The sequence below is a fragment of the Giraffa tippelskirchi genome, chromosome 6 (assembly GCF_054371585.1).
Source record: "Giraffa tippelskirchi isolate mGirTip1 chromosome 6, T2T-mGirTip1v1.2.pri, whole genome shotgun sequence".
Classification (NCBI taxonomy): Eukaryota; Metazoa; Chordata; class Mammalia; order Artiodactyla; family Giraffidae; genus Giraffa; species Giraffa tippelskirchi.
In genome coordinates, this window is record NC_137280.1 from 133,255,012 (window position 1) to 133,276,736 (window position 21,725).

Genomic DNA, 21,725 nt, shown 5'->3' on the forward strand with positions numbered 1-21,725 from the left:
CCCTGGGGAAAGCTGTCCGGGTCTAGCCCAGATCCTCTCTGCTGTCGTTGTAGCGTGGCAGCTGGCTCTCAGGCAAGAATAGTCTGTCTGGCCAAGAGCATGTGGTTCTGACACATGTCCTGACAACATGTTGCTGGAGAAAACGGTATGAACTGTGTTGCCAGCTTCACTCTGTGACCACAGTACATGCTGAGGAGCCTGGCAGAGGGAGGCTCTGGAGGAGTTTCTGTTGCAGCAAAGGTTTTACAATATCATCTTGGGATGACAGACTGTTTTACTGACCTGCTGACTCCGGAAATTGTGGCCAGGCCGGGGCCATCTGTGAGGTTCCCAGAGGGTGCCTGCCTCTGTTCTCCACAGCTGCTGGCACCTGCAGAGCCTGCCTGTCCCAGGGCACCCGCAACGCACACTTGTCAGGCTGTACCTGCCCATGCCAGGGAAGCTGCTCGAGGCTGACACCCCCCGGCCTGGGGACAGCAATCACAACTTCCTTATCATCTGCCAGCAACTCAGGATGACACTTCCTGGTTTCCTGATCTGCACTCTGTACCCATCATCATTATTCTTAAATCTTTGTAAAATCCATAGGCCAACATATATACATAAATACACATATGAAAAAAAGTGGAAGTGTTAGTCACTCAATTGTGTCTGACTCCATGGACTGTAGCCCTCTAGGCTTCTCTGTTCATGGGATTTCCCAGGCAAGAATACTGGAGTGTAGCTATTCCCTTCTCCAGGTGATCTTTCCTGCCCAGGGCTCAAACCTGGGTCTCCTGCATTGCAGGAAGATTCTTTAACGTCTGAGCCATCAGGGAAGCCCAAATACATATATACATATATGTAGACACATACACACACACACACACACACAAACATATATATATAAATATTTAGCTAAGTAATGGATGGTCGCTATTGAGGGAAAGAAATTAGGTGCCTTTTTACCTCCCCCAAAGCCTGCTTCCTCCCTAGAGGCAGCCTCTATTGGCTCTTTTGCACAGCAGGCAGTAGGGCTCAATAGTGAGAACACAGGTTCTAGAGTCAGACTCAGTTCAGTTCAGTCGCTCAGTCATGTCCAACTCTTTGCGACCCCATGAACTGCAGCACGCCAGGCCTCCCTGTCCATCACCAACTCCCTGAGTCCACACAAACCCATATCCATTGAGTCGGTGATGCCATCCAGCCATCTCATCCTCTGTCGTCCCCTTCTCCTCCTGCCTTTAATCTTTCCCAGCATCAGGGTCTTTTCCAATGAGTCAGCTCTTCGCATGAGGTGGCCAAAGTATTGGAGTTTCAGCCTCAACATCAGTCCTTCCAATGAACACCCAGGACTGATCTCCTTTAGGATGGACTGGTTGGATCTCCTTGCAGTCCAAGGGAATCTCAAGAGTCTTCTCCAACACCACAGTGCAAAAGCATCAATTCTTTGGTGCTCAGCTTTCTTTATAGTCCAACTCTCACATCCATACATGACCACTGGAAAAACCATAGCCTTGACTAGACGGATCTTTGTTGGCAAAGTAATGTCTCTGCTTTTTAATATGCTATCTAGGTTGGTCATAACTTTCCTTCCAAGGAGTAAGCATCTTTTAAGAGTCAGACTGCCTGGGTTCAAATCCTACCCCTACCATTTACTAACTTTATGACCTTGAACAACTGACCTCAGCTCTCTGGGCCTCTGTTTCCTCATTTGTAAAATAAAGATAATGTCTTTGTAAAATAAAGATAATAAGAGCTCCTCTGGAATTATGGAAAACTCTGTGAGATGACATATGTAAATTTCTGAGCACAGTTCCTATTGGAGTAACCACTCTCTAAATATTATCTGTTATTATCCTTACTCATTTACCCCTCCATTTTCTTCATGCATACCTTCCATTCCAAACTCCCTGCTATGCTTCTGCAGCTTGGAACACTAACCCCCAGCCCACCCGTTGTAATGTTAAACCTCAGCGCTTAGAGTCTGGTTCCAGGTGTTTGTGGGAGGAACAGAGATGTTAATGACACAATCAGATGACATATGCTTGACCCTAAGGGGTTACCAAAAGCAGCTCTCACAGTCTCCCTATCGGAGTTTTCAGGAAACAAATTACTCACTTACTCGAAGTGTGCACAGAGGACAAGCACGCTAACACATCCCCCTGGAAACAGCAGATGTGCCCAAAATACACCACCCCAGGACAGCATAGATCATAACCTCTCATTCCCACTACAGGAAACACCCAGTTCACACATTCCTCTGCAGGATATATCAGAAGCATGTCAGCCACCCACCTCTGCAGCTCAAAGAAACCTATAAACAGGGAAAACTTGGAGATTGGGGAGGTAAAAGGAGGTGCTTACAGTGGAATGGGCTGCAGCCAAGGGCTTTTCTCTTGACAGTCAGCAGGGAGGGAAAACCCAAAAACCTTTGTCCAAGCTGGACTGGTCCAAAAACATTTAATAATGCTCAGGCAAAGCTCAGTGGCAAGCTGGTAGCGGTAGTAATTTAGAAAGAATTCCTGCATTGAATAGCAGTTGGGGTACATGACTTTAAGGATTCTTTTTTGTTTTTTTTTTAAAGGTCTATTTATTTATTTGATTTTTTGGTTGTGGTGGATCTTCGTTGCTCTGTGCAGGCTTCTCATTGCAATGGCTTCTCTTGTTGTGGAGCACAGACTCCAGGCGCACTGGCTTCAGTAGTTGTGGCTCACAGGCTCCTGAGTACTGGCTCAGTTGTCGGCATGGGCTTAGTTGCTCCAAGGCATGTGGGATCCTCCTGGACCAGGGATCGAGCTGGTGTCCCCTACATTTCAAGGCAGATTCCCAACCACTGGACCACCAGGGAAGCCCTGAGAATTCTTTAATATTAACTATTGCTTATACCTTACGGAGCCCAAGTGACATGCCAGCCAGTGTACTAAGTATCTGCATATCATTTAGGTAATTTAATACTCACAAATGACCAGAGTTATTCCCACTTTAGAGATGAGCAGACTGAGAGCAGTGTCACATGATATGGCCAAGTTCACACAGCGAGTGAGTGGCAGGACTGGGACATAAATGCAGCCTTCCTGACTCTAGCATCCACACTCTTAACTTCTGTGCCTCTAGCTTCTTAGCACCCCTTGCCACACAAGGAACCCGTGTCTCTCTGGTCTTACTAGAGGAAACGGGATTGGTACATGCGTTCCGATTCAACGCCAAAGTCAAACTGAAGGGCCCTGTTCTGAACTACCAGACAACTCGCATATCCAGACCCAGGCAGATAGATTTCTACCTGTGAAATGCCTGGATCCTCACTTGAGTCTCCTCCAGGGTCTTTAGCAAATACCTGTTAACACACTAAGGGTACTTTGGGAGCTGGGCAGCGCATGCCAGCTGCTGCACTCGATTGTTTTCCGGGGCCCTGGGCTACTGAAAGCTCATTGCTGAACCAGTTGATTCTCTGCTTGATGTTTCACTGTTCAGACAGAAGCTCCACTGTTTTTATTACACCTCCAGCCAGTTATTCACAGTTGTTATACTATCTCCATGTCAGTTTTGTCACTCTTTTAATTATACCCCAGCATTTCATAGGTGCTTCTATCATACCTTTTAAAGATTGTTTTAAAGACGACTCAGTTAGAATGTGGGAACACTTTTACCTACAAACTCAAGTGACCCTCAGGAGAGGAAAAAAAATTGTGCCAGTGCCACATCAATAGAGAGAACATTTAACTTAGGTTGTGTAGTTTATGAAAGAAGAATCATGCCATTATCTGCTTTTAAGAGAGACTAATAAATCTGATAACAGGCAGCACAGTCTAGTTTAAAAGTGGGACCGGTTAGAGGAGAAAAGAAAATGTGGAGGGAAAGAAAGAGGCACAGAAAAGGACACACAGAGACAGAAGCAGTTTTTGACTGGAAGAGATATTTTCAATCATTTTGTCCAGTCTTCTCGGCAACTAAGGAAGGAATTGAAGCCAGAAAAGTTGCAGGATTTTGCAATCCTGTAGAAAACTAGGTGACCGCAGAAAGGGAATTGGAACCCGGGTTACCCCAGCACTACCTATCAGAGAGAGAAACATGACCTGAGGAACGACAGAGGAGAGAGGAAGAGCCAGGAGGAGGAACCGGATACTGAAATTTGTCTCGGCTGTGTTCAACTGTTGTGCTCCTTTTTAACTTCTGAGGGGCAGTCACCCCTCCCCTTCCAATATGTTGTTTAGCTCCAGCAGTTTTAAACTTCCTTGGCAGCATTTGGGAAAGAGCTTTACTCACAAATTTAGTTGTGGAATTAAGATGTATTTTTTCATAGAACACTAAAGATTTGGTAAGCATATAGACCCTTAATTTTTAATCTCTTGGGTACTGACCAGCTGATTTTCTTAAAAAATTATTCTGACAGCCATTGACAACTGATTATCTTTCTTTCATTCTTGGAAAGATCAAGATTGTTCTTAATTTTAGAACAATCTTAATCTTAATTGTTCTTAAGATTAAGTCTTAATCTTAAGTCTTAACATTAAGTGCCTGAAGAAAATGTGCTTTAGAAAAATCAGTATTTATTTCTCTGCTCATAACATGTTGTATCCAGATCAAATTCAGAATGGGTGAATCTGTGTGTAACTGGTTCTTATTGCAAATTGTTTTTTAAATACAACTCTAAAACTCTTCAGGGAAGAGTTAAAGGAATAATTTAAGTCTGAGGTGGTATTCCTAGATTAATTTGTACATGTGATTTTTGTATACACAGGATTCAACCAAGTTTAATTTCTTTTTCTTCATTCTTAATGCCTGGTGTTCCATTTGTGAAACTATAAGGCTGAAAAAATGTCCAGTTTGGTGACCATTGGCCACATGAGGCTATTTCAATGTAAATTTATATTAATTAAAATTAGCAAAATTAAAAATTCAGTACCACAGTCACACTAGCCACATTTTAAGTGCCTAACAGCCACATATGGCTAGCGATTATTATATTGGACAGTGTAGATATAGAACATTTTCATAGCTCAGAAAATTCTGTTAGACACCACTGCTTAAGAACCAGTACTTGGAATCTCTCCTGGATAACAAAGTGTATCCAAATAGCATAAAACAGAAGCTAGAGGTTCCTGCATTTTAGAAATATATCATATGACCCATATGTCTAAACTTGTTAACTTCATGGATTATTTAACGAGTGAGAAGAGCTAATGTCCTTTGAGGCTTTGAGGAGCTAATGCCCTGCTCTCCAATGTTGCTTTAAAGGATAGGCAGTTCCTAGCATGAAGCAGCTCAAAACTTCATGTATAAGTCAATTTGGAATTCAAAAGTCATTGTCCTGTAAGATAAATGTTATAAATCACATGGCTGAATTTTAGTACTTTCTGAAATAAAAATTAATGGAAATAATAGCCAGCAGAAAATCAACAGTAAAATTTTAGAGTTTCAGAGGGTGTTACAGATTGGAAGGAAGAAATGACAACCCGCCCCCCCACACACTCACAGAATAAGATTAGATTAAGTTGCTGACTTAACCGAGAGTACAAAATCTTACTGGAAATGAGGTGGCTTCCAGGGCAAGAGCAGATGTGGCATATCTCAGTGGCACTTCCCTTGACCCCCACAGGTCCTACTGGCACTGTCTGAATAAGAAAAGGTCTATAAGCTAAAATCTTACACATCCACTGCCCATTTATAGTCACAGCTTACATCAGCAATCTGGAAGAACTTGAACCAATGATGCATGTATTAATTTTTTTAAAAAATATTTATTTATTTGTCTGTGCCAGGTCTTAGTTGCAACATGTGGGATCTTTAGTTGCAGCATGCGGACTCTTAGTGGGGTCTAGTTCCCTGACCAGAGATCGAACGTGGGCCCACGGAACTGGGAGCTCGGAGTCAGCCAGGGACCACCAGGGACGTCCCTTTTTTTTTTTAATTTATTTATTTGACTGTGGATGCATGCATTTCTGTTTATGGGACTATTTATAAACATCAGACATTTGTGGACTCCAGTCATAGTCAGCATCACCGAAACAGCACCCTCAGGCTGAACGAAGGGAGCCCAAGGCCACTCTCCCCCTTAAGGGCTGTTTTCCCAATCCATCCCCTCTCTGATTTTATGGCTTTTATCTGAATGGTTCAAAGATTGAGTTTTAACTGAAAACCAGGATCACTAAACAATCTTCGTAGAAAATCAAATCATAAAAACTTAATTGATCTTGGACGCTGGTTCTTGAGAAATACGTTGAGATCAATTAGAAGAGGTAGATGAGAGAATTCCCTGGTGGCCTAGTGGTTAGGATCCAGTGCTTTTACTGTGGAGGCCCAGGTTCAATCCTGGTCCAGGAATCATCCTGCATGCTGCTCAGTGTGGCCAAAAGACCAAAAATAATAAATAAATAAATGTTGTTGTTCAGTCACTTAGTTGGGCCCACCTCTTTGCAAATCCATGGACTATAGTACACCAAGCTTCCCTGTCCTTCACTATCTTCCAGCGTTTGCTCAAATTCATATCCATAAGAGTTGATGATGCCATCCAACCATTTCATCCTCTGTTGCCCTCTTCTCCTGCCCTCAATCTTACCCAGCATCGGGGTCTTTTCCAATGAGTCAGCTCTTTATATCTGGTGGCCAAAGTATCAGCATCATTCCTTCCAATGAATACTTGGGGTTGATTTCCTTTAGGATTGACTGGCTTCATCTCCAGGCAGTTCACAGGACTCTGAAGAGTCTTCTCCAACACCACAGCTTGAAAGCATCAATTTTTCGGCGCTCAGCCTTCTTTATGGTTCAACTCTCACATTCATACATGACTACTGGAAAAACCATAGCTTTGACTAGACAGAACTTTGTCTCTGCTTTTTAAAACACTGTCTAGGTTCATCGTAGCTTTTCTTCCAAGGAGCAAGCATCTTTTAATTTCATAGCTGCAGTCACTGTCTGAAGTGATTTGGAGCCCAAGAAAATAAAGTCTGTCACTGTTTCCATTGTTTCCCCATCTATTTGCCATGAAGAGCTGGGACCAGATGTCATGATCTTCGTTTTTTGAATGTTGAGCTTTAAGCCAGTTTTTTCACTCTCCTCTTTCACCTTCATCAGGAGGCTCTTTAGTTCCTCTTCACTTTCTGCCATAAGGGTGTTGTCATCTGCATATCTGAGGTTATTGGTATTTCTCCCGCAATCTTGATTCCAGCTTGTGCTTCATCCAGACCAGCATTTCTCATGATGTACTCTGCATATGAGTTAAATAAGCAGGATGACAGTATGCAGCCTTGACATACTCCTTTCCCAACTTTGAACAAGTCCATTGTTCCATGTCCAGTTCTAAGTGTTGCTTCCTGACTTGCATACAGGTTTCTCAGGAGGCAGGTAAAGTGGTATTCCCATCTCTTGAAGAATTTTCCAGTTTGTTGTGATCCACAGAAAGGCTTTAGCATAGTCAATGAAGCAGAAGTAGATGTTTTTCTGGAATTCCCTTGCTTTTTCTATGATCCAACAGATGTTTACAATTTGATTTCTGATTCCTCTGCCTTTTCTAAATCCACCTAGTACATCTGGAAATTCTCAGTTCACATATTGTTGAAGCCTAGCTTGAAGGATATTGAGCATTACCTTGCTATCATGTGGAATGAGCAGAATTGTGTGGTGGTCTAAACATTCTTTGGCATTGCCCTTCTTTGGGATTGGAATGAAAACTGACCTTTTCCAGTCCTGTGGTAACTGCTGAGTTTTCCAAATTTGCTGGCATATTGAATGTAGCACTTCAACAGCATCATCTTTTAGGATTTGAAATAGCTCAGCTGGTATTCTATCACCTCCACTAGCTTTGTTCATAGTGATGCTTCCTAAGGCTCATGTGACTTCACACTCCAGGATGTCTGGCTCTAGGTGAGTGATCACACCATTGTGGTTATCTGAATCATTAAGACCTTTGTTGTACAGTTCTTCTGGTACTCTTACCACCTCTTCTTAATATCTTCTGCTTCTGTTAGGTCCATACCATTTCTGTCCTTTATTGTGCCCATCTTTGCATGAAATGTTCCCTTGGTATCTCTAATTTTCTTGATGAGATCTCTAGCCTTTCTCTTTCTATTGTTTTCCTCTATTTCTTTCCATTGCTCTCTTAAGATTTTCTTATCTCTCCTTGCTATTCTTTGGAACTCTGCATTCAGATATGTATATCCTTCCTTTGCCTTTCACTTCGTTTTTCAGCTATTTGTAAGGCCTTCTCAGACAACCATTTTTCCTTTTTGAACTTCTCTTTCTTGGGGCTGTTTTTGATCATGGCTTCCTGTACAATGTCACGAACCTCTGTCCATAGTTCTTCAGGCACTCTGTCTATCAGGCCTAATCCCTTGAATCTATCACTTCCACTGTATAATCATAAGGGATTTGATTTAGCTTATATCTGAATGTCCTGGTGATTTTCCCTACTTTCCTTAATTTAAATCTGAATTTTGCAATAAGGAGCTCATGATTTGAGTCACAGTCAGCTTCCGGTCTTGTTTTTGCTGACTGTATAGAGCTTCTCCATCTTCTGTTACAAAGAATATAATCAATCTGATTTCGGTATTGACTATCTGGTGATGTCCATATGTAGAGTCATCTCTTGTGTTGTTGGAAGAGGATGTTTGCTATAACCAGTGTGTTCTCTTGGCAAAACTCTGTTAGCCTTTGCCCTGCTTCATTTTGTACTCCAAGGTCAGACTTGCCTATTACTCCAGCTTAACTCTGAACTACCTACTTTTTCATTCCAGTTCCCTATGGCGAAAAGATCATGGCATCCAGTCCCATCACTTCATGGCAAATAGATGGGGAAACAATGGAAATAGTGAGAGATTTTATTTTAAGGGGCTCCAAAATCACTGCAGATGGTGACTGCAGCCGTGAAATTAAAAGATGCTTGCTCCTTGGAAGAAAAGCTATGACCAACCTAGACAGCATATTAAAAAGCAGAGACATTACTTTGCCAACCAAGATCCATCTAGTCAAAGCTTTGGTTTTCCCAGTAGTCATGTATGGATGTAAGAGTTGGACTATAAAGAAAGCTGAGCGCTGAAGAATTGATGCTTTTGAACTGTGGTGTTGGAGAAGACTCTTGAGAGTCCCTTGGACTGCAAGGAGATCCAACCAGTCCATCTTAAAGGAGATCAGTCCTGAGTATTCATTGGAAGGACTGATGCTGAAGCTGAAACTCCAATACTTTGGCCACCTGATGTGAAGAACCGACTCATAGGAAAAGACCCTGATGCTGGGAAAGATTGAAGGCGGGAGGAGAAGGGGATGACAGAGGATGAGATGGTTGGATGACATCACCAACTCGATGAACATGAGTTTGAGTAAGCTCCAGGAGTTGGTGATGGACAGGGAAGCCTGGCATGCTTCAATCCATGGGGTCACAAAGAGTCAGACATGACTGAGCAACTGAACTGAACTGATGATGAAAAGGACATCTTTTTTGGTGTTAGTTCTAGAAGTTCTGGTAGGTCTTCATACAACCGTTCATCTTCTCCAGCATTAGTGGTTGGGGCATAGATTTGGATTACTGTAATATTGAGTGGTTTGCCTTGGAAACAAACAGAGATCATTCTCTCGTTTTTGAGATTGTACCCAAGTACTACATTTCGGACTCCTTTGTTGATAAAAAATATTTTAAAAAAATAAGAGGTAGATGAAATTTGTGTAGTGATTCTGGAGGGACTTTTGGATCCTTTCAAGAGCTCTCATCATTGATGGTGGTGATTTTACTATTTTTTCTTATTTTATTTTCAGACTCTCAGTTTTATTTCCCTCAGCAATAGCAGATCATTACATTGCTCTATAAACAGAATCTGTATTTTTCTCACAAATTTGGAGGAGATGGGAGAATGAAATATTTTTCAGGGAACACTGAGCAGGAATTAGAAAAAGAAGCAAAAAAAAAAAAAAAGACCAAGGAGAATGTTTGTGGACCTTATGGGAGTGTGGAAGGATTGCTCTGATCTCTGGGGAGGATGTGATGGTCAAGATTCCAGTGGAGCCCTGAAATGTATTTGTGGAATACTTCATGAACTTTTGAAATGCTTTACATGTATTAACTCATTTTCTGAGTTAATTAATGATTTAGTTAACTAGCTAACTCATTTAACTTTTGTCTTAAATTTAAGACAGGAAAAAGAAACGTTAAATAAAGGGCATGAACTTTGTGAGAAAAAGACTGTAGGAAAGATATTATTCTCCAACCTCAGATAAAAGTTGTCAGTATTAGCAGTTTCAGGGATAAGCCACCAGCTTTTTGCCCTTCAGTGCACTTATGGTTCAAGATGTGGGAGGTAATTGAAAGTCCAGCATTTCTGTTCCTTGTCTTCAAAAGGTGGAAGGAACATGAGATCAGTTGTGGAGATCATCTTTGAGAATCTGAAGAAAACTGTAGTATAATGTGTATAACACCAAATTTTATGTTTCATTAGAAATATTAGATATCAGGTGTATCAGGATATGCTGCAGTTGAAAAAAGCCTTAGAGGCTATGACAACAAAAATTCCTCCTTGCTCATGATCGACATTCGTCCTGGGTTAGCTTAGAGCTCTGCTCCAGGACTTCTCCAGCAGGAATCCAAGCTGCTACATCCTGCAGACCATCTGGGATATCACTGGTCGCTGGGCTATGGGAGAGGCAATATGGCAGATCCCATGCTGGCTCCTAGGGCTTCTAGTTGGAAGGGACACACAGTGTTCATTCACGTTTCATTGTCAAGCAAGACACTATGTGCAGTCCTCCATGTGCCAGGAATAAAAGACTCAAATTTCAATAAACAGACATAACAGTTACCGCTGTAGGTCAAGAACCCTTGATCTAGGTGTTCTTTAGGTTCCTTGGCAGTTCAAAATTTCTTTGAGTACAGTTTTAACTTATGCTTATTCAGAGTTTAGCCAGCAAGTCTACATGTCTAAATGATGGACACCAATTCCCCTCCAATCAAGTGGTCATCCTTATAATTAGGACAAGAGTGGGCCTTCTCCTAATAGAATATGAGCATAAATTTGTGGACAGTTACTTCAGCTTTGAGTAAGAATTGAGAAATTGAGTGATTCTCTGCCCAGGACCCCTAGGGGCTTCCTCCAAAAGAGAAGATTGGGTTCCTCACTGCCAAAGTTGTCTCAACAGTTTATATATAAAAGAGTTTGGACCAGACAGCTATTAATATCCCTTCTGACCCTGAAACTTATGTTCTAGACAGGCGCCTACTATTATTAAATACTAGATGACCAGTTTATAGGATGGTCATGCAAAGTATATTCCAGGGAAAGAAAATCTAGAAAAGAAGCTATGAGAAAGTCTAAGCAAGAGATCAGTAGCCTCAAAAGGCAAGTGGAGGTCTACAGTATCGTCAAATGCTGATCATAGCACTGCCATCCCAGTAGCTTCAGCCCCTTTATAGTCTCCACCAGCTCTTTCCCCCAACTACACACATTTGACACTGTTCTCCATGTTATGGAAAGTGCTATTCAAAGGCAGTTGTAAGATAAGTCACGTCATCAACCTCCTTCCAACTTGAGTGCCTTTTTTTCAGAAAGCCATTATTGAGCATCCTCATTTCATAGATGTGTAAACTGGGAGGAAGAGGAGCTGGAACTTGCTCAACAGAAAGGCCAGTTGGAGGCAGTCAGCCACCCCTTTCCTCAAGACCCACAAGTCAATGGCAAGATCTAAATTCCCTTTGGGGCCTGGTATTGATCCAGAGATCTCCCAAGAAATGGTATTTCTGGATCATTTATCTTGAAATACTCTACTTCCTCTTTTATTTTTCATTTGTGAATTTGGCCTCTATTATTGCAAGAAAAGGTTATGTTCACTCAGAAGTCTCTGCTTGCTTAAGTAGATTTATAAACTCTTGTCTTAATGCCACTCACCTTTTAAAGATGTCTTAGCTTGGCATACTCAGCCTAGTGATGTGTTGAAGGTACTTTGCTAATCATGCTCACCCTTTCTGCTTTTTCTGCCAGTTAATATTATAATCATGTGTTATGGCAGACTTTTTAAAGAAAAAGAGCCTTCTGGATGGTGATCTCTTTGTTTCTTTCTACAGTTCCATATCAGCAGAATCCTTACAGTCCCCGGGGCAGCTCCAATGTCATCCAGTGCTACCGATGCGGAGACACCTGCAAAGGGGAGGTAGTTCGCGTCCACAATAACCACTTCCACATCAGATGCTTCACCTGTCAAGGTAGGAGGCCCAGTCTCCCAACTCCCTTCTCAGATTCCTGGCCATACTCTCACCCCAGGACATGCCACAGGGCAGGCAGAACAAACAAACATAAGCAGTTAAGATACCTACAAAGGCCTAAAAAGACCTTCCTTGAGCTGATTTAGGAGAATTCTCTCTTCAGCAGTGTGGCATGGGACGAGAGGGTAGAGTAAGGGATGTAATGGGATACAGGGGGAGAGAGGAAGCCTGGAGACCCTAGAGTGGAAGTGCTGACCCAGAAGGAAAATGGCAATCCTGCAAGCTTACTTTACACATTTGAGAAGACTCCTGGTTTGTGCCTATAAATCAATTTGAGAGCCAATGAAAGGGCAAAACTGTCATGGCTAAAATTTGGCATAGCTCTGATATAAAGGTGAGAGTCCTCAGAGGTTAGGTTTAACAAGGAGAAGATACATCTTAACTTCAGTAAGGTTTGTAATTTGGGAGCAGACAGATGCTGGGTAACCTCTAATTGTGACAGCTTACCCATGGATAATTTATTAAACCTTTGCTCAAGCGAGCTAAGCATTCCCAAAGAAGGCTCCCTAGTGGGAGGAATGAAACTGGAGCCCATTATACAGAGCGAAGTAAGCCAGAAAGAAAAACACCAGTACAGTATACTAATGCATATATATGGAATTTGAAAGATGGTAACGATAACCCTATATGCGAGACAGAATAAGAGACACAGATGCATAGAACAATTTTATGGACTCTGAGGGAGAAGGTGAGGGTGGGACGTTCTGGGAGAATAGCATTGAAACATGTATATTAACATATGTGAAACAGAACACCATTCCATGTTCGATGCATGAGACAAGGGCTCAGGGCCGGGGCAATGGGATGGCCCAGAGGGATGAGATGGGGAGGGAGGTGTGAGGGGGGTTCAGGATGGGGAACACATGTAAACCCATGGCTGATTCATGTCAATGTATGGCAAAAACTATTACAATATTGTAAAGTAATTAGCCCCCAACTAAAATAAATAAATTTATTAAAAAAAAAGAAAGCTCCCTAGTGGGAGGAATAGAGGAACTGGGCTGAAGGAGCCCTGTGGGCCCTCTCAAACCAGGCGACCCTCCCTCCCCTGTGTCCCTGACTAATGCCGCTGCAACCTCCGCTTTTTGAACTTTTCTTCTAGGCTTCTCGTTCCACAGAGAAGCCATTCTGATGCTGAATTGTCCTTTGGGTTTAGAGAACGTTTGACCTCTACTTGCTGGTTTTAGATTTGTCCTCATGGGGTTTTATGAGCTCTTTGTGATTGCTTTTCCCCATGGCTGCCCTACACGCGCTTGTAGTCAGGTCTCTCCCACACCCAATTATATTGCAGGTCCTTAAGCTGGGCTTCATCTGAATTAATTCCAACTTGTGTAATCATCCTAGAGTCTTCCTCCCTGATTCTTTCCAGTTTGTCACTATCATTCCTAAAGCATAATGCTCATAACAGACCACATTTCTCAAGGTCTGCCAAATATAGCAAGGACTACATTTCTTTAATGTGACTGATACTAAATTAACTTCCTGAGGAACCACTTCACACCACTGATATATATTGAATTTAAGGTCAGTTGAAACCGCCAGATCTTTTCATTTTAGTACCTGCTACTAACCTCAGCCTCATGCATCTGAGATTGACTTCCTCTGCCATCAAGTAAAGTCCTAGATTTCTTTCCCCAGGATCTAACTGGACTCTTCACTGAGCAAATAAATTTCATATACATATTCCCTAATTTATCTATTTAAGCTTATATGGAATATATTTTAGTTATGTGGTTTCCTTTTTTAATTTTTATTTTGTATTGGAGTATAGTTGATTTACAATGTTTTGTTAGTTTCAAGTGTAAGCAAAGTACTTCAGTTATGTATGCATATATATATATATATATATATCTTCTCTTTCAAAGCCTTTTCCCATTTAGGTTATAACAGAATATAGGGTAGAGTTCCCTGTGATATACAGTAGGTTCTTGTTGGTTATCTATTTTAAATATAGTAGTGTGTATATGTCAATTCCAAACTCAAAATAGTGTGTATATGTCAATTCCAAATTTATCCCTCCCCCCCCCCCACCACCTTTCCCCTTTGGTAACATAAGTTTGTTTTCTAAGGTTGTGAGTCTGTTTCAGTTTTATTAAAAAGTGCATTTGTATTATTTTTTTTTAGATTCTGTGTGGAAGTGATACTATATGATATTTGTCTTTCTCTGCCTGACTTATTTCACTTAGTATGATAAGTTTCAGGTCCATCCATGTTGCTGCAAATGGCATTATTTGATTCTTTTTAATGGCTGAGTAATAGTCTATTGTATATATTACCACATCTTCTTTATTATTTCCTCTGTTAATGGATATTTAGGTTGCTTCCACATCCTGGCTATTGTAAATAGTGCTGCAGTGAACATTGGGGCACATGTATCTTTTTGAATTATAGTTTCCTCTGGATATATGCCCAAGATTGGGATTGCTGGATCATAGGGTAGTTCTATTTTTAATTTTTTAAAGAAACCTCCATACTGTTTTCCACAGTGGCTACACTAATTTACATCCCAACCAACAGAGAGGTGGGTTCCCTTTTCTCCACACCCTCTCCAGTATTTATTGTTTGTAGACTTTTTGATAATGGCAAGTCTAACCAGTATGAGTTGATACCTCATTGTAGTTTAGATTTGCGTTTCTGTAATAATTAGTGATGTTGGAGAAATGTCTGTCTAGCTCTTCCACCCATTTTTTTTATTGGAGTTTTGTTTTTTTGATATTGGGCTACATGAGCTATTTGTGTATTTTTGAGATTAATCACTTGTTTGTTGCTTTATTTGCAAATATTTTCTCCCATTCTGAGGATTGTCTTTTCATTTTGCTTATGGTTTCCTTTGCTGCTCAAAAGCTTTTATGTTTAATTAGGTCCCATTTGTTTATTTTTGTTGTTACTTTCATTAGGAGGTGGATTGAAAAAGATATTACTGTGATTTATGACAGAAAGTGTTCTGCCTGTGTTTTCCTCTAAGAGTTTTATAGTATCCAACATTACATTTAGGTCTTTAATCCATTTTGAGTTTATTTTTGTGTATGGTGTTAGGGAATATTCTAATTTCATTCTTTTGTATGTAGCTGTCCAGATTTCCAAGCAACATTTATTGAAGAGACTATCTTTTATCCATTGTAAATTTTTGCCTCCTTTTTCTTAGATTAGGTGACCATAGGTACATGTGTTTATCTCTGGACATTCTATCCTGTTCTACTGATCTTTATGTCTGTTTTTGTGCCAGCACCATAGTGTTTTAATGACTATTGCTTTATAGCATAGTCTGAAGTCTGAGCCTGATTGCTCTAGCTCCATTTTTCTTTCTCAAGATTGCTTTGGCTATCTGGTGTCTTTTGTGTCTCCATACAAATTTTACATCTTTTTGTTCTAGTTCTGTGAAAAATGCCATTGTTGATTTAATAGGGATTGCATTGAATCTGTAGATTACCTTGGGTAGTATAGTCATTTTGACAATATTTTTTTTCTTGCTTTTTTAAAAAAAAACTTTTTATTTTGTATTGGGGTATAGTCCATTAACAAATAATGTTGTGACAATTTCAAGTGAACAGCGAAAGGACCCAGTCATACATACACATGTAGCCATTCTTCCTCAAACCCACCTCCCATCCAGGTCACTGCACAACATTGAGCAGAATTCAATATATTACACAGTAGGTCCTTGTCAGCTATCCATTTTAAACATAGCAGTGTATATATGTCCATCCAAAACTCCCCAACTATCCCTTCTCCCATCTCTCCCCCTGGCAGCTATAAGTTCGTTTTCCAAGTCTGTGGTTCTCTTTCTGTTTTGTAAGTAAGTTCATTTGTATCATTTCGTTTTAGATTCCACATATAAGAGATGTCATATGATATTTCTCCTTCTCTATCTGACTCACTTCACTCAGCATGACAATCCCTAGGTCCATCCATGTTGCCATAAATGGCATTACTTCATTGTTTTTAATGGTTAAGTGGTATTCCATTATATATATGTACCAGATCTTCTTACTCCATTCCTCTGTTGATGGACATTTAGGTTGCTTCCATGTCTTGGCTATTGTGAACAGCACTGCAGTGAACACTGGGGTGCATGTATCTTTTTGGATCATGTTTTTCTCTGGATAAATGCCCAGGAGTCGGATTTCAGGGTCATATGTTAACTCTATTTTTAGTTTTTTAAGGAAAAAACAAAACTGAAAAACTCCATACTGTTCTCCATAATGACTGTCCCAATTTACATTCCCACCAACAGAGTAGCAGGGTTCCTTTCTCTCCACACACTCTCCAGCATTTATTGTTTGTGGATTTTTTATTTTTATTTTTTTTTTTGATGATGGCCATTCTGACTGGTGTGAGGTGATATCTTATTGTAGTTTTGATTTGCATTTCTCTAATAATTAGCCATGTTAAACATCTTTTCATGTGCCTCTTGACCATTTGTATGTCTTCTTTGGAGAAATATCTATTTAGGTCTTCTGCTCATTTTTTGATTGAGTTGTTTGTTTTGATGCTGTTATGCATCATGAGCTGTTTGTAAATTTTAGAGTCTAATGCTTTGTCAGTCACATCATTTGCAAACATTTTCTCCCAACCTGTGAGTTGTCTTTTTGTTTTGTTTGTGGTCTTCCTTTGCTCTACAAAAACTTTTGAGTTTAAGTAGGTTCCATTTGTTTATTTTGGTTTTTATTTACATTATTCTGGGAGATGGATTGAAAAAGATATTGCTGCGATTTATGTCAGAGTGTTCTGTCTATAATTTCCTCTAAAAGTTTTATAGTGTCCAGTCTCACATTTAAGTCTTTAATCCATTTTGAGCTTATTTTTGTGTGTTGTGTTAAAGAATGATCCAATTTCACTTTTTAAATGTAGCTGTCCAGTTTTCACAGTACCATTTGTTGAAGACATTGTCTTTCCAATATTGTGTAGTCAATTTGTCATAAGTTAATTGACCATAGCTACATGGGTTTATTTCTGGTTTTCTATCCATTTATCTGTATTTCTATTTTTGTGTCAGTACCATACTGTTTTGATGACTGTAACTTTGTAGTGTAGTCTGAACTCACAGAGCCTGATTCTTCCAGTTCCGTTTTTCTTCCTCAAGACTGCTTTGGCTATCAGGAGTCTTTTGTGTCTCCATACAAGTTTTAAGATTTTTCTCTTCTAGTTCTGTGAACAATGTCATTGATAATTCAGTAGGGATTGCTTTGAATCTGTAGATTGCCTTGGGTAGTATAGTCATTTTGACAATATTGATTCTTCCAATCCAAGAATATGGTATATCTTTCCATCTGTTTGTGTCGTCTTTGATTTCTTTCCTGAGCATCTTTCAGCTTTCAGAATGCAGTTCTTTTGTCCCCTGAGGTAGGTTTCTTTCTTGGTATTTTATTCTTTTTGATGCGATGGTAAATGGAATTATTTCTTTAATTTCTCTTTCTGATCTTTCATTGTTAGTGTAAGGAATGCGTATTTCTGCATATTAATTTTGTATCCTGAAACTTGACCAAATTCACTGATGAGCTATAGTGTCGATAGCTTTCTAGTAGCATCTTTAGGATTTTCTATGTATAGTATCATGTCATCTGCAAACAGTGACAGTTCGATTTCTTCTTTTCCAATCTGGATTCTTTTTATTTCTTTTTCCTCTCTGATTGCCATGGCTACAACTTCCAAAACTGTATTGAATCAAAGTGACTAGAGTTGACATCCTTGTCTTATTCCTGATCTTAGAGGGAATGCTTTCAGCTTTTCACTGTTGAATATGATGTTAACTGTACGTTTGTCATATATGGCCTTTATTATGTTGAGGGAGGTTACCCCTATGCCCACTTTCTGGAGAGTTTTTATCATAAATGAGTGTTGAATTTTATCAAAAGATTTTTCTGCAGCTACTGAGGTGATCATAAGGTTTTTATTCTCCACTTCGTTAGTGTGGTATATTGAAGAGTTTCAGAAGGATAGATGTTAACTCTATCTACATATAAAATAAAATTTTAAAAATAATAATCATCTAGAAAAAAAAGTGTGGTTCAGTGTAATTTGCTGAAAATTGTAATGATGTCTGGCAATGTGTCACATGTGACCAGTTCATGAAATTAAACTGATGATTCAGAAAAAAGAAAAAGATGCTCTGGGAGCTCCTCCTCCTGAAGCCAGACCCCCAGGATAGGGAGCCTGATGTGGGGCTCAGAACTTTCACTTCTGTGAGAGAAACTCTGTGATATCTTTGTTTTTCAGTTTGTGATTCACCCACCCAGGGGCTGTGGGGTTTGGTTTCATCATGATTGTTCCTCTCCTACCGTCTTGATGTGGCTTCTTCTTTTCTTTGGATGTAGGATATCTTTTTTGGTAGGTTCCAATGATTTTTTGTCAGTAGTTATCCAACAGTTAGTTGTGATCTTGGTATTTTCATGAGAGAAGGTGAGCTCTTGTCCTTCTACTCCATCTTGGCAAAGTTCTGTGTGGTTTGTATTTTAGGTTGAGAATTGGCAAACCCCGTTAGTACTAGTTGACCTGAGAGAGTATCTTGGTGTGTGACCAGTTTCATATCCCCAGAAACTGAGACGGGACAAAGAGTAATGACAATAAAATTGTTATAAGGAGGTTTGAGCTATGAATCTACAGTTATATTCTTAAGAGATTGTGTTTGTTCTTTTGCTTTAAGCCAAAATTTAATAGTTTAAAACGATCTTTTATTTAGTTCATGATTCTCTGGGTTGGCTGGGAAGTTATTCCAATCTGACTTGGCTCTGCTTATCTCTCCTCGTCTCATTATAACGATATGATGGGTCAGCTGGGAGTGGTTGGCAGGCTATTGGCCTGAGTACCTCCATATGGCTTCTCGTCCTCCAGCAGACTGGCTTGGACTCATTCGAATGGTAGTCTTTGAGTTCCAAATGTGACAAAAGGGCAGGCTTTAGTAAGCAAGACCATTTTGTGCCTCACCTTGTGTTATACTTGTTAATGTCCCATTGACCAAAACAAATCAAATGGCCAACCCAGATTCAAGACCATGGAGAAATAAACTTTGACTTTTGTGGGAAGAGCTGCAACATGAGATTTCAATGATGTGAATATAGAGAAATGAAGAATTTGGCCATTTTGACAGTCTACCATAGGGAGGTCATAGAAAAACTTTTAAGGGAGATTTTAAGACCAAAAAAAAAATATCATTTTTCTGAATATTTTCAACGTCAACTTTACTTGGAGAGTATTTTTGTTTCCATCAGTAAATGGTATAGGGATTAGTTACCCTAAATAACCTTCTCATTTGAAAAATCTAAAATTTCTATGAATTTCTTTTAGAACCCGTTTAAAGTGCACAACTGTGCTGACATGAAAGGAAGGAATCTGCAGAGGTGAAAAAAAAATAAAAGCAGAAATCCTGGTGTGACTGCCAATGCCAGATTTAATCCTCATGTTTTATGCTAAATCTTGAAGACCTTGAGCATTTACCTTGATGGCTACACGGATCATGGAGAATAGAATTCAAAGCCTAGAGCCTGACCAATGCAGGATTCTAACAGGAGACCTCTGAGTAAAGCTAAATTTCCTCCTCCCAAAGATTACTCCCAATGTATAGATGGATGAGAAGTAAACCAGAAAAGGAAACAGCACTGAAACTTGCCTGTACCAACTTAGGCACTGGGTATAAGACAGTGAAACTTGTATCAAAATGTCTAGCCATACCCATTCTTTATATGGATTCACATTCTATTTTCATGCTATATATTGGCATTTTTTAAAGTGAAACAGAATTTAAAAGTGATCCCACACTTGGCAAAGATCAGGTTTATTCTAGACCTCAAAGAGTTTCTACAGATAACATTATTATCATAGTGAATAACTCCAGTAAAAAATACACAAATCATAATGAGGAAGAGCCAGCAGAATGATGGAGAGTAGAATGGGAACCTTGGAGACTTTATAGATTGAAGTTTTCTGACATTGTATAATAACTACTTTCAATACATTTAAACAAGTAAGAGAAGCCAGCAAAAACAATGAACAAGAGACAAGACATTATAACAACAGCAGATTGGAAAAAGAAACAATATACATTTTAGACATAAAAATGTATAGTATTTAAAATTTAAAACTCAGTATATGGATTAAATAGCAGATCAGATGTTGTTGAAAAGACAATAAACTTTAAGATTCAGTAAAGAGAGCAGTATATATGTATAGCACAGAAATACAAGAAAGTGGTAAAAATAAAAGAGAAGTTTATACATGGAGAATATAGTGAGAGAGTTTGACATATACCTAATCGGAGTTCTATAGAGATATAATAGAGAACATGAGTAGGAGGACAATATTTGAAGAGATAGCATCTTTGAATTATGTAGAACTGTTGAAAGACAGAAATCCTTGAATCTAGGAAACTTAATAAATCCCAGTAGGAAAATATAAAAGAAATCTACCTACACACATCATAGTGAAACTGCAGATCACCAAAAACAACCTCCCCCCACCCCCCCAAAAAAACCCCATCTTAAAAGTAGCCAGAGAGAAGAGCCAGGACATCTGCACATGAATGGTAAATAAGCTGACAGCTGAAGTTTTAGTAGCAACAAGGAAATCTGAAAACAGTGAAATAATATCTTTATGTACTGGAAGAAGTACCTAAAAATTTATGTATTCAGCAAAACTATCTTTCAAAAACAAAGGCAAACCTACAGCTAACATCATACTTAATGGTGAAAGACTGACTGCTTCACTTTGAGATCAAAAATATTAATAAGAAAAAAAGTCTACTCTTACCACTTCTATTTAACATTGTACTGCAAGTTCATGGTAGGTCAGTTAGGCAAGAAAATGAAACAAAAGACACTCAGATTGAAAAAGAAGTAAGACTATCTCTATTTGTCCATGGCATGATCTTGTGTATAACAAATCTCAAGGAATGCACTAAAAAACTATTAAGAGTAACAAGTTGATCAGATTTCAAGGTACAAGATCAGTTTACCAGAATCAGTTGTACTTCTATATACTTAGAATGAACAATCTGCAAATAAAATTGAGAAAACAATTCCCTTCACAATAGCATCAAATAAAATGCATAAGAATAAATTTAATGAAAGCATAAAATTTATACTTTGAAAGCCATAAAATATTAAAGAATAAGTGAAAAAATGTACCATGTTCATGGATCAGAAATCTTTTTTTGATGGCGATATTCTCAGGTCAGTCTACAAATTTAGTGCTATCTTAGTCAGCTCAGGCTGCCATAACAAAATAAAGATTGGGTGACGTAAACAGCAGTAATGTATTTTCTCACAATTCTGGAGGTTGCAAGTCCAAGATCATGGTGTCAGCATAGTCAGGTTATGGAAAGCTCCCTTCCTGTCTTGCCAACAGGTACCTTCTTACTGTGTCCTCACACTTCTGAGAGGGAGGGAAAGAGGTGGAAGGGAGGGAGGGAAAGAGGTGGAAGGGAGGGAGGGAGAAAAGGAGGGAAGATGAGAATGTGAAAGAGAATGAGCAAGTTTGCTGGTGTCTCTTCTGATGAGGGCACTAATCCCAT

At 39.6% G+C, this 21,725-nt stretch overlaps 1 protein-coding gene across 2 annotated transcripts in view; it reads left to right on the forward strand.

Moving 5' to 3' along the window:
* The window catches only part of ABLIM3 (actin binding LIM protein family member 3), a 172,544-nt gene that overhangs the window by 76,314 nt on the left and 74,505 nt on the right, over positions 1-21,725 (forward strand). For both annotated transcript variants that reach the window (XR_014055503.1, XM_081495717.1), the window contains one exon: positions 12,023-12,160. Coding sequence is in view for 1 of the 2 variants with exons in the window: in XM_081495717.1 (XP_081351843.1) it covers positions 12,023-12,160 (138 nt within the window). In the remaining variant the exon portion in view is untranslated. The remainder of the gene's footprint in view (positions 1-12,022; positions 12,161-21,725) is intronic.